The 14134-nt window shown below is 43.0% G+C and overlaps 1 protein-coding gene across 1 annotated transcript; it reads right to left on the bottom strand.

The window, feature by feature from the left end:
- Nucleotides 1-5090: 5090 nt before the first annotated feature.
- On the bottom strand, nucleotides 5091-7708 carry foxl2a (forkhead box L2a). Its single transcript, XM_055646423.1, has 2 exons — nucleotides 7276-7708; nucleotides 5091-7055 (listed from the first exon to the last, which is right to left on the bottom strand). Exon 2 carries the CDS (start codon nucleotides 6579-6581, stop codon nucleotides 5679-5681), a length of 903 nt encoding a protein of 300 aa, XP_055502398.1. The 5' UTR covers nucleotides 6582-7055; nucleotides 7276-7708; the 3' UTR covers nucleotides 5091-5678.
- Between the last annotated feature and the right edge of the window lie 6426 nt (nucleotides 7709-14134).

Below are 14134 nucleotides of genomic sequence, written 5' to 3' on the forward strand. Positions count from 1 at the left end.
ATTTTTACATTCAGTCACTCTCGCCTGGGCCGAGAGAATTGTGATAATTCTAGTGTGATCATTCTAGTGTGATAATTCTGAAATAATGAAGGTATGTTTGGCGGTGTGTAGGCGTCACAGCCAATTTAGTACTTCTAACTGCAATACACAGTACTTCTAACTGCAGAGTTAACACAAACACAAATCAAGACTTTGTGCTGCCTGCGACTGTGGGATTGACTCGTTTCAGTTTCTCAGGGATGGGAGGCAGCGAGGAAGGAAGATACAGATGAAAGTACAAAGATACATGGAACCAACTAAAATGCTGGAGATCGGTTGAACAGCGGCACAAGCCACATTTATTTTTACATTTAAACAAAAGTCTGTCTCGCTGATCGCTATTTCTCCGTTTCAATAAAGGCTCGAGCCTTTAACTAATTAACTAATAAAAACAAACCGCTGGTCTAAGAGGATTGGATACGTTGGACCAATTAGCGGCTGTAATTTGGGCTGATTCCACCCGTTTGTTTAGGTGAATGTGCAAACTCTCGCCACCTGAAAGCAGAACGTCATGCTGGCACGGAGACAAATACAAACCAGCTGGCAACAGGCATATCGGCTTCTTAACATACAAAAGATCCCCAATGTAACAGCGAGCCGTAATTAAATCAGGACATATACGGTCTTCAACAATTTGATAATGGGGCTGGATTTAAAAGTCTTCTCTCTGTACAGGTGTTAAAGATTGCGGGGTGTGTAGGAAGGAAGTGCAGAAGCCGGTTTAGACACAAAATGCTGGAGTAACTTAGAGGCAGCATCACTGGAGAGAAGGAATGGGTGACGTTTCGGGTCGAGACCCATCTTAGATTGCGGGTTTCGCGTTTGGCCCTGGGTGAAGCACTACACTTAAGATATACACAAAATGCTGGAGTAACTCAGCGGGACAGGCAGCATCTCTGGAGAGAAGGAATGGGCGACGTTTCAGACTGAGAGTCCGGGGAGAGGGGGACGAGAGAAGCACTACACTGGCTGCTTTGCGCGGGATATTTTTAACCCAGTTTCGAACAATGGCCGAGCTGACAGATGAGTGCATCCGTCAGGAAAAAAAAAAGCTGCTGTTTCCATCACGCCTTCCCCCGGTCTCTCAGGACAGGGAGCTGGGCATTCTTCACTGCCATCGGAAACGATTACACTTGATGCGTCTTCATATGCACTAGATCAGACACTTTGCGCACTCGACATGATCTTCCCACCTTTTTTTCCAGCTCATTAGCACGGTTCCCTAGACGGGCGAATGTCTTTCTCTGCACCTCAGCCGTAGTTGTCTTTGAAATTAAACATACGGCTCAGCGCCGAGATGATCCCACCTCAAACTTCCACTGCGTGTAAATGAAAACCCTTTTTTTTCTTCAAGAAATGGGCTATGGGTCACTCGATAGTTGTTATCTAACCCAAATTGTTAAGCAATTATATATAAAGCGTTCTAGAGTTAGTTGGAAGGAACGCAGCCCACTGTTCCGAATGCTGATAGCGGACCAGTTCCAGTGTTTATAGGTTTCATTCAAAGTTGACCATTGTTCATCACCACTAGAATATATATTGTTGATATTGAATATTGATATTGTTGACAGTTCAACAGCCATCAACTTTGAATTAAACTACGAGAGAGAGAGAGAGAGAGCGAGAGAGAGAGGGGGGGATAGTCTTAAGAAGCGTCTAGACCCGAAATGTCGCCAATTCCTTCTCTCCATAGATGCTGCCTCAACCCCCTGAGTTTACCCAGCATTTTGTGTCTGCCTTCGATTTTACCAGCGTCTGAAGTTCTTTCTTAAACACATATATATATATATATATATTTGCTCCCTAATATATATATATATATATACATATTTAATTCGTACTCCCTTATACACACATTTGTGTGTGTGTGTGTGTATATATATATATATATATATATATATATATATATATATATATATATATATATATATATATATACACACACACAAAGAGAGAGAGATAGAAATATAGATATATATATATGCTGTTTTGGTATTAGCCCCAACCATCCAGCCTAAACGCTGATTTTCCAAGGGACTAAACCCATTAATTTACAGTAATAGGTGAATTTGATTGCCATTAATTAGTTGCTGATATATCACACAGCATGGGCATCGATTCAGTGTAATAGCTTACTTCCCTCTTCATGTGTACGAGACGCATTCAATATTCAGACAAGGTTCTGACAAATGTTAACCTGATTCCTATTGGAACCGATCAAGAAAACTGACAGAAGTTTTAAATGGGAACAACAAAATAATTGCAGCCAATTGCAAAAACAGGCCATGTATTTACCGCATAATACATTTACATAAACTGTGGTGACAGGTTTAATGAAGTAGGATTGTTAGCTGAGGGAGAGATAGACCCAGAAAGCTGGAGTAACTCAGCGGGACAGACAGCATCTCTGGGGAGAAGGAATGGGTGACTTTACGAGTCGAGACCCTTCTTCAAACTTGCAGGAGATGCGTTCTATTTGATTTGGAAATATGGATGTTGGTTCACAATGTCAATAAAGGATCGATTCGGCCCTTAACATTTCATTAACAAAAATACCCCACAAAAATCAAAGCTCAGAATGTAATAACGTGAAATTAATCTCACAATAATCTCTGCACAAAATTAAGTCAAATGCTACCATAATTTTCGGTCTATTGAGGAAATTTCTCGATGAATCATTAAAATATTTGGAATAATGTGACAACGTTGGTTTGGGTTTGATCTAATTAAGCAAAATAATGCTGTCAAGCTTGAATTTTGTTTTGGTAATAGACTAACATGCGGGCTAGTAACTGTGTTCTTTCCTGTTGTTGCACCAGTCCATGGTAAATATAAATGGAACATTGAATTTAATAATCAATTCACTTATTCTTGGCGGTTTTAAGTGATTATTCACAAACCAAACTAATGCCTGTTACAGCAAGGAACCACAACCCGACTAGTTACCACAAAATGAGAAAAAAAAGCAGCTATCTTAATATTCGCATATTGTATGGGGTAGCGTAGAAGATTCACGAACAGCGCACTAAACACGCGAATTTCCCCGAATCTCTGTATGACTCCTTCATTACGAAGAAGCTTTAAGATTTTTACACATTGTCCTGCCATCTCTTCAAACTCTTAACTCCAATTTCCCATTTGTTTTTGCACTCTGAGTAAACTGAAGTCCTATATTAATCTCCGGCATTAAAAAAAAAACCACATGTCTGTTGCTCTTTGTAAAATTCATTTGAGTAACGAAGGCGATTATTTGCGATCACGCCTTTCTTTATACTAACACGCTGTAGTTTGATGTTTGCATTCCTTCAATACATTTACTGGGAAGCAACACAATGGACTGAGGAATCATTAAAATGGAAATATCGTTTTAAAAATAAATATGGCGAATGTTATAAAATATTACACAACACAAAGTTATAATATCAAACGCCCTTTCTCCATAACAGCACCTATAGTAATTGGAAATGCGTTTCTGTCTAACCACCGAGGATTAATACGGATTTTCCTTCTCCATACGAAATACTTTTCCTCTCTATCTCTACACAAATACTGCGGTCAGCTGCACACCAACTGTCTTGCTAAGCATTTGTAGAAAACTTTAAAAACCAGTTGACATTTAAAGATGTCGACAATAGTATAGTTTGTTGCGCCGTTTTAGTTAATGTTTAATTGCATTGCTGGTTGCAAATATTAATTTGTATACATACATATGAACTTTAGACGCAGGGAATGTTTCTATCATAAATAGCTATAAAATTGTGATCAAACTATCAAACACAGAGTGAGTATACATTCACTGACAGGGAATACAATAGCGAGGCCTGTAGACATTGCCAAATTCTTCGGCTTTATTTTGGGACACTTCAGAGATTAATTTAGCAATCTGTCCAATATCACGCTATATAAACCTGTATCGTGCCATATTGTCATGAAAAGTTAGTCAACAAGACGAAAGCAGGAAGACCCATGGCGTGCGAAAGGATTAATTCCGAGGAGCAATTGATTGTGAACTTGGGGACATCCTGTGCATCTGAGGAAGGTATCTGTCTGCACCAGCAGCATATAACGAAGGAGAGAGAACAAGGCGGCTGGCGGATGGCTGATCCTTGGAGGTGTAGACATCCACGAAACAGCCGAGATCAAAAATGGGAAAGCCCTTCAAACATGTTTGTGCACCAACCTCCAAAAGCAATTTACAACACAACTCGTGCTAAATAAATGCTTGAAACTAAGAGGTTGCTAACTGCATATATTTGCCACAGCGGGACCCCAATTGTTTTGGTCAATAATGCCAAAGGATTATACCCTCAACAACACCAAATTATACTTGAAACAAAAATACAGTACATGATCAATTTAACGTTAGACACCACCGAGCGAGTGCATTAACTAACCAGTAAAATAAAAAATACACATACAACCTTATCTTCATTTTAAAAAAAAAGGATACTAAATAACCGTTGAGGATGGTCACCCCCCAACACTCACTCCTGTAAGAAAATACGTTAAAAAGTAGTAAAAACAACCGGGGTGCCCACTGTAACTATTCCTGGCCCTTTCAAAATAAAACCCCGGTCTTACTCGCCGTCGTAAAATCCTCCTTCAATTCTTGAATTGGGGAGATATAAATGCAATTTAGATGACATCTTTGTTTGGGTATTTTAATGTATGCCGGTTTGGCGTTCAATGCATTCATTCTGAGATTATAGCAACACAGTTCAAATGAGTTTGGGTGTAAACAAAATGCAGCCAACGTTAGTTTTGTTTTTGAGTGTACAGGGAAACAGAAGTATAACATTCGAGTCCAATCATGATCAAACCGATTTCACGATGTTTATTTAAATCAAATTAGGCAAGAGCTTTCACATTTTAACTGAGTTTTTGCAGGTTTAGCTCGTCTCTCTGGCAAGTAGCAAATAGCGAGGGGAAGGGTTGAGGGGCGAGTTATATACGATGAAAGGGAAACCACTTTACAATCGCAAACCACAGTGTGGGAAGGCGTGAAATAAGGTGGAAAATATCTCGGAAAAATCACCACATTTAAACAGCGATCGTGGAAAACAGGGGAGTTTATTAGAGGTTACAAATCGAGAGATTACACGTAGGAAAAGTGCTATACATTTGAATTGGTCCCAAACTGTAGAGCGATTGGAGCCTCTAACACGTAGATCAGTTACAAGAGCTTTAACATTCTTTTTTTTTTTAAACACAGTCTTATAAACTTGCTTAAAATTGTGGCAACAGTTCTAAATGGAACACGGACGGCAAGTTTAAAATTCAATGATTTCAATGAGTATCACATTTTCAAAATATCCCTGGTGACAAGAAAATTAAAGACCTTCACCAGGAAACGTAACATTAGTATTGGATAACTTTTTGGTCCGGCATATTTTAAAAGTTAACAAATCTACAAATGTTCTTAAAGTAACAAATAATTAAAGTAGACACAAGACAGGTCATTACCCAGTTTGGGTATCCCATTTTTTTTCTTGTGTTTGAAAGATAAAAGTTCAAAACTCTTACACTACCTGGCCGGGGTCATCTCTGAAAATATTTGGCACAATTTAAAGAGAGGTGGATGGATTTGGGGGCAATTCAATTAGGTAACAATATCTTGCCGGGTTATTTTTTTTCATCTCTTAAATGTCTATCCGTGGGTGTAATGAGTTGTGTTTGCTGTCGTGGTCCCAATACGAGCAATGCATCATGGAGAGGTCGGCCGGCTGCCTTGCGCAGGGGAATTGTAGACCGGCTGGATTGCTGGAAGAAGGTGGAGGGGCCGGGCTGAGTTGTTGGGGATGCGGGTGGTGGTGGTGGTGGGTCATGCCGTTATAGGAGTTCACCATACTGGGCAAGCCCATGCTCTGCACTCGGGAATAAGGGTTATAGGCCGTGTGCCCCGATAGTCCCTTCACGTTGACGGAGCCGACGTTGCCACTGGCCATTTGGCAGGAGGCATAGGACATTGGCGCAGTGGGTTGCCCAAGCGGCCATGAGTTGTTCATGAAAGTCGTTTGCAAGTATTTGGGAGGGCCGATGTAGCCGTAGCTGTCACTGGCGAATAACGCCGACTTGCTATGTTGGAAATGGGTGGGAGGAGGTCGGAATGGTCGCTTCATCCTCCTCCTTCTTCTATAGTTGCCCTTTTCAAACATATCTTCACAAGCCGGGTCTAGAGTCCAGTAATTGCCCTTCCGCTCGCCGCCGCCTTCCCTGGGCACTTTGATGAAACACTCGTTGAGGCTCAGGTTGTGGCGGATGCTGTTTTGCCAGCCCTTCTTGTTCTTCTCGTAGAACGGGAACTTGGTGATGATGTACTGGTAGATGCCAGACAGAGTCAGCCGTTTCTCGGGGCTCTCTCGAATAGCCATGGCAATGAGGGCCACGTAAGAGTAAGGCGGTTTCTGAGTCGGATCGGGCTTATCCGCCGCCTTGTCCGGGGACGATTCGATCTTGACTCGGTCTTTGGAGCTTGCCGTGGAGGTGTTGTCAGTCAATAGAACCATGGTGTCTTCTTCAGCGTGCTGGTAGGCTGCCATCATGATATCAAAGTCGCCCCCTTTTCCCCCCACTGCTTTCCGCGACCTCGGCTGCAGGTTCCTCAACTGAATGCAACACCGGCGTTTGGAATCGCAGCGCAAATTCCACTCGGGTTGGAGTCCACCGCTCTGCCCTCCTTCCAAAGCCTTGTTCAAGTTCGCTGCCGGTTTCTTTTTCGCATCGCAAACGTAATAAATACGGATACGTTGCTGTGAATGCACAACCCAGTGTGTGGGGCTTCTATCGCTTTAAGCCATGCCCTTTTCGTCCCCTTGCCCGGAGAAAAATGTGGCGTCCTATTCGCGAATCCCTCAGCCTATGCACTCCTCTCATTAGTGAAACTGATCACATTTCCGCTTGCGTCATCATCTCCCCCATCAAGAGTTCGCTGGCTCTGGGAACTCGCTCAATACCAAGGCAAAGGCGCTTTTGAACGTCCAACATGTTAGAATATTGAAACACTTTAGAAAAGCAACCTTCTGCAATGTTTTTAAGAGGGAACTGCAGATGCTGGAGAATCGAAGGTTACACAAAAAAGCTGGAGAAACTCAGCGGGTGCAGCAGCATCTATGGAGCGAAGGAAATAGGCAACGTTTCGGGCCGAAACCCTTAGGTTTCGGCCCGAAACGTTGCCTATTTCCTTCGCTCCGTAGATGCTGCTGCACCCGCTGAGTTTCTCCAGCTTTTTTGTGTAACCTTCTGCAATGTTTATTTGCTTCTCAGAACTACCGCCACCGTTCCATGTGAAATGGGGTGGGGACACATATTCACGTCTGTGTGCGTTTCAGCTCTCCCAATGAGAAATCATCATGTCCTTTCCTGTCCCCGAATACCATTAGATATCAGGGAAATTATGATGTAGGAAAATGTGCATAGTTATATAACAAGCCGTGCTTCACATGCGGGCCAGCTTCAAACAGCCCTCTCCTTTGAATTGTTATTGTTCTACATTGTATATGGAGCTGCACCGTAGTTATGGCAAATTAAACCAAAAGCTGTGAAACTCCAAGGTTCAGTTGTAAATTTCGTTTGCCTATTTTTTCGGTGTCTGCTCTGCCAATTAGTGAGCAGCGATCCATGACCAAAACCTGCAAAGCCGGTTTGTATTGATGTAAAACAGTTCAGCCGACGCTCTGAACATGACCCGGGTCCTCCTATAAGCCTCAGCACGGTAACTGCTAAGGATTGACTTCATCCACTCACTCCTGGGTCAAACAGCAGATTTAAATGGATAATTGTTTGTGAGTGTCTGCATCGCCCTCAGGCGTTTACTCCCCTTCCATCGCCTCCCCTCCCTTGTCGGAGTGCAGGGATTATTTTTTACTGGGGGTTAGTGGGTGGGGGTTGAGAGTTGGCGCTGTCGACCACCCATATCGGCCTGTGCATGAGGTATTTCCGCGCCTCCACAGGCTGCAGGTGTACCAGCATTGTTGTGTGTGTCATCACCTCGGTCACATTCCCTAGAGAAGATTCCGCAGATTTCGCTCCGAAATGGTGGCATTTTTCTCCCCCCTTCCCAATCCCCCCCCCCCTTTTCCAACCCCCCCCCCCCCCCCCCCCCCCCCCCCCCCCCCCCCCGCCCTCCCCAGCCTCTCCAGCCTCTCACCTCTTTTAAAGGAAGCGATCCTGGAATGGGGGAAATTCTGCTATCCGAGGTATTTCACTTTTGTTTACACACTCGCCTGGGTTCGCGGCGTGTTCCCCGGCGAGAAGATGAGCCTTTGCAAGGATTTTACTTGTGAAAAACAGCGCCGGGCATAGTCTGTGCGCCCGACCCTACAGCTCTGCCGGTAGCGGGGTGGACAAGCGTTAACAGTGGGGTTTGGGAGAGTGGTGGGCTGCCTCGGTAGAAATGTGAATTGTGCCTAATGAGCCTTCTCGCTGCTTAAAGACAGCGGCGATCACTCGTTTAACACCGCAAGAATTGACCGAGTTGTAAATGGCAAGACTCGCAGCCTCTTGCAGTAATAAGTAATCCCTGAGCGAAATTAGATATATTTGCAGGCAAGGCGTTGGACAGGTACAGAACAGTGATACAAATGCATCTCACAGTTCAAGTATTGGAGACGGGTGCAAGTTGCAAAGAAAGACGTTAAGTCAAGTCAAGTCAAGTCACTTTTATTTCTATAGCACAGTTAAAAAACAACTCTCGTTGGCCAAAGTGCTTTACATTGGTGGAGGTACTAACGTTATACAACGGTGGTTCATAGATTAAGTACATACATCACTACATACATATAGCCCTCGCGCAGAGGACGTCAAAAAGGCTTGGGAGTAGAGATGAGTTTTAAGTCTCGACTTCTTTAAGACGAGACTTAAAAGGGGTTGGCAAGTTCACCCCGAATGCTGGATGGAAAACGAGTGAAATATTCGCCACCAGCAAGTATCGATCTGACACCAATACTGAGTTTTTTTGGGGGTCTTGTTCAACAACGGACTTATTGGAAGGTTTAAAGGGGATAGATGCTTTTATCCGCCTCATTGTTAATTTGGCCACCCTTCCATTATCCCGGGGCATTTCCACCTTCATATGTTGCAAGAAATAAATCATTCTTAATACTATGCATGAATTAATGTCCTTCGCGTGTGTTGTTGAAATGTAATTAAAATATGGGTACTCAATTTCAATGAAGAAAATTACATGAATTGAGACGTTCTAGAAGGAGAATAAAACGGTTCGACTCGCCAAGTCTACTCCGTCATGGGTGATCTGTCTGTCCCTCTCCCCCCAATTCTCCTGCCTTCTCCCCCATAAATAAATGAACAAGTTGAATAAGGTTGAATAAGTTAGGTCTTTATTCTCTGGAGCGCAGAAGGTTAAGGGGGGGACTCGATAGAGGTCTTTAAAATGATGAGAGGGATAGACAGAGTTGATGTGGCCAAGCTTTTCCCTTTGAGAATAGGGCAGATTCAGACAAGAGGACATGACTTCAGAATTAAGGGACAGAAGTTTAGGGGTAATATGAGGGGGAACTTCTTTACTCAGAGAGTGGTAGCGGTGTGGAATGAGCTTCCAGTGGAAGTGGTGGCGGCAAGTTCGTTGGTATCATTTAAAAATAAATTGGATAGGCTTATGGATGAGAAGGGAATGGGGGGTTATGGTATGAGTGCAGGCATGTGGGGCTAAGGGAAAAAAGTTGTGTCGGCACAGACTTGTTGGGCTGAGATGGCCTGTTTCCGTGCTGTAATTGTTATATGGTTATATGGTTATAAATGAATACCACGAGATTAATGGATCCAGCTATGTGACGATGAACCCCTCTATATAATTTTCAGTAGGATTGAATTGGGGGGTGGGGGGCTGCAGGACTTGCATTCGCTGAAGTGACTCTTTTGGTGAAAGATCACCGTTCTTCAGTTGGAGAAGATAATTCGCCCGCTGAATTCCAGTTCAGCTCAAATTACCACGGCAGCCACGTGAATCCCACGGGGTCACGCTGAGAGAAATATTTTCTCGCATGCCCCAGTCCTAAGGTTGAAGTGTTCAAACTGCCCGCATCCTAGAAACATAGAAGGTTACAGTTTCACTGAACACACAGCTAACAATGGCCCGTTCCCTTTATCATCGTTACTTTTTTTTTTGCAAATCTTTCATTCATCAGCTCCATGTCTCTCTACATCACCATTTGTATCTCTCGTTTCCATTTCCCCCCGACTTTCAGTCTGAAGAAGGGCCTCGACGTCACCTATTCCTTTTCTCCAGAGATGCTGTCTGACTCGCTGAGTTACTCCAGCTTTTCGTGTCTATCTTCGGATTAATTTTACGCCACCTCCACTAACAAAATGACAAAGAAAGCGCGAGTAGACACAATCCTTCCGTCAGTAATCTTTATACATGCCTTTGTAAATAGACGGCGGGGTTGCATTGAATGCTAGGAAAGGAACTGCAGATGTTGGTTTACAAAAAGGATGTTCTTTCTGTGCCTTTAAATTCCCCCAACACATTCAACACGATTTCAGAAATCTGTCTGATCCAAAATTGAATATATATTTAAAATACAACGCAACTTGGGGTAGTACATCTATTAATATATGCATTTCCATCAATCTTCGAAGAGCAAGACATAGTTAGTCGGGCCGCAGAGGTCCCAGTGATGAGATGAGGGTTTCCAACATTTTTAGCAACTCACTAAGGATCCGATTAAGTACATCTAGTAAATGCCGGAAGGAACAGTAGATGCTGGTTTGCACCGAAGATAGACACGAAATACTGTAGAAACTCAGCGGGTCAGGCAGCATCTCTGGATTTGTGCGTGTCAGAAGTCTGAAGAAGGGTCTCGACCCGAAACCTCACAATAGACAATAGACAATAGGTGCAGGAGTAGGCCATTTGGCCCTTCGAGCCAGCACCGCCATTCAATGTGAACATGGCTGATCATTCACAATCAGTACCCCGTTCCTGCCTTCTCCCCATATCCCCTGACTCCACTATCGTTTAGAGCCTTATCTAGCTCTCCCTTGAAAGCATCCAGAGAACCTGCCTCCACCGCCCCCTGAGGCAAAGAATTCCGCAGACTCACCACTCTCTGTGAGAAAAAGTGTTTTCTCACCTATTCCTTTTTCTCCAGCGAAGCTGCCTCAACCGCTAAGTTTCTCCAGTATTTTGTGTCTATATTAAATTAAGAGAATGGGGTTAGTTCCAAACTGACCAGGACAAGGATCTGAGCTTGACCATTAATTAACACCTGTGAAAATATCCTTTCTCACCAGGGATCAGTTATGGATTTAGCAAGGTAGAGAATAGTGCTGGAGAAACTCAGCGGGTGCGGCAGCATCTATGGAGCGAAGGAAATAGGCAACGTTTCATCCCGAAACCCTTCTTCAGACAGGATATAGCATTCCCAGTCTGTTCTCTATGCCAGGCTAAATGTTCCGAAGTAGCTCTCCTACCAGTTGTTTAGCTGGGATAATGCAACCTACATGTTTTTGGTAGAGTCCTGCTCGCACTAAATTCCTTCACGCGAACTATGCGAATAATGCAAGCACGACCACGCTTGGCATAAAAACACAAACATTTTATCATGTTAAAAAAGAAACACGCGCAGAAATACTAATGCATTGAACAAACTGACCAGTTTGTACAAGGTAGACACTTGGCAAACCAATCGTTCCAACAAATGGATGGAGCACGAAGATATCAGTGCAGTTTATGTGGGGGGGGGGGGGGGGGGGGGAGAGAGAGAAAATGCTGGAGTAACTCAGCGGGTCATGCAGCATCTCTGGAGAGAAGGAATGGGTCGAGACCCTTCTTCACAATCTGCTGCCTGTCCCACTGATTTACTCAAACATTTTACATCTATCTACGGTGCAGTACCTTCCTACATATTTTATATGGATCATCGATTATAATAATCTAGAAGTGTCGGTCGGAACTGCTGATGTTGATTTATAACAGCAGATAGACACAGACATGCTGGAGTAACTCGACGGGTCAGGCAGCAACTCTGGCGAAGGAGAATATGTGAATCTTCGTGTCGAGACTGAAGAAGGGTCTCGAGAGTTTAAGTTTATTTGGACCAATGCATTGTTTCGTAAGGAAATAACCTGTAGGCAGGGCAACGTCCTTAAATACAGCTTCCATTAATGTGGGGAAAGGGGCAATACGTGCTGAAGTAATTCAGCTGATCAGACAGCATCTCTGGAGAACATGGATAGATGTAGGAAGGAATTGTAGATGCTGGCTTATACCGAAGATAGGCACAAAGATCTGGAGTACCTCAGTGGAACAGGCAGCATCTATGGAGAGAGGAATGGGTGGCGTTTCACGTCGAGACTCTTTTTCAGTGGCGTTTAGGGTCGGGACCCCTCTCTTTCGACCTATTGTAAACCAGCATCTGCAGTTCGTTGTTCCTCCATGGATGTGGATACTGGTTCAGGTTTCAGAAGAATACTGTGCTTTCAAACGACTAAATTTATTACATATAATTGGAATTTAAAAAATGGCAACAAGGAATAATGGCAGGATATTGTTTTCAGTAAATAGCTTAAAACACTTCTGTATTTTGACTGAACAAGAATGAGCCTTTGTTTGGCGACAGGGGGGGTTAGGCTTCAACCAATAATTCATTTTAGACAATGTTGAATGGTAGCCCAAGGAAATGAAAACATGGAATTAGTCTCTTTACTGTTATATTTACTGTTATATTCATACCCCCCCCCCCAAAAAAATCACGAAGACCACCATCTCCCCGAGCCTTGGAATGACTTCCAACGTACCGTCAAAATTTCAGATGCAGAAGGGTCTCGATCAGAAATGTCGCCCATTCCTTCTCTCCAGAGATGCTGCCTGTCCCGCTGAGTTACTCCAGCTTTTTGTGTCTATTTTCAGACGAGGACGTGCAATTGTTTATTAAGATCAATGTCTAAGGAAGGGGTCAAGTTTGTAGAATTCTATCAGATTGCTTATCCAACCAAATGGTGAAACGCTAATTGAAATACCACAATATCGTGGTAATTTTGTATAAACGATAACTTATTTTATTTCCTGATATGAAGGCAACAGTTTTCACGTTCAATGCATTACTATTTCCTTTAATATTCGACTTGAATATTAAGTGGTTTACAGTGTGTAGGAAGGAACTGCAGATGCTCATTAAGACCGAAGATAGACGCAAAATGCTGGAGTAACTCAGCGGGACAGAAGTCTCAACCTGAAGAAGGGTCTCGACCTGAAACGTCACTCATCCCTTCTATCCGGAGATGCTGCCTGTCCCGCTGAGTTACTCCAGCATTTTATGTCCATATTATAATGGGAATAAAGGAACATTTACAACATGAACTGTGTATCATTATGTATGATGGTGAGTCCTTGATACATGGGTTGAGTAGAAACATAGAAACATAGAAAATACCTTAGCACAAGCAATAAGGCAGAGAGAAGACCAGCAAGGGGTCAAAGGGGGGGGGGGGGGGGGGGGGGAAACATATAATTGGTCTTTTCGCTGATGATATCATTATTTTTCTTGAACGACCAGATATATCTCCCAAATCTAATGAACCTATTTGAAACATATGGATGCTACTCAGGGTATAAATTGAATATAACAAAAACACAAATGCAATTATTCTCCATCCCAACAAATCAGAGATGCATATAATCTGAAATGGAACTCTAAAACAATGCAGTATCTTGGTGTAACTATAACCAAAACACTTTCCAACTTGTTTGAAACTAATTATAACAAAATTGAAGAAAACATCAAAAAGGATGTTGAGAGGTGGTCGACCCTTCAGTTGCCAGAATACACACGGTAAAAATGAATATCCTACCTAAATTACTATATTTATTCCAAACTCTCCCAATTAATGTTCCCAGGCATAAATTCATAGCCTGGGATAAAATGACCTCTAGATTAATTTGGAATAGCAAAAAACCAAGAATAAAACTAACAACACTTCAACTGCTGAAAAGCAAGGGTGGAATGGCTTTACCAAATCTGAGGAAATACTTTTATGCAGCTCAACTTAGACCTCTGGCTTGTTGGTGTGGACCTGATTATGAATCTCGATGGAAAGAAATGGAAAGGGAGATACAGGGTTACCAGACCCAGATTTT

Source organism: Leucoraja erinacea, chromosome 14 (genome assembly GCF_028641065.1).
Source record: "Leucoraja erinacea ecotype New England chromosome 14, Leri_hhj_1, whole genome shotgun sequence".
NCBI classification, from domain to species: Eukaryota; Metazoa; Chordata; class Chondrichthyes; order Rajiformes; family Rajidae; genus Leucoraja; species Leucoraja erinaceus.

Coding starts and splice junctions, on each gene's coding strand:
- foxl2a (XM_055646423.1), bottom strand. CDS start 6,581: ATGATGGCAGCCTACCAGCACGCTGAAGAAGACACCATGGTTCTATTG.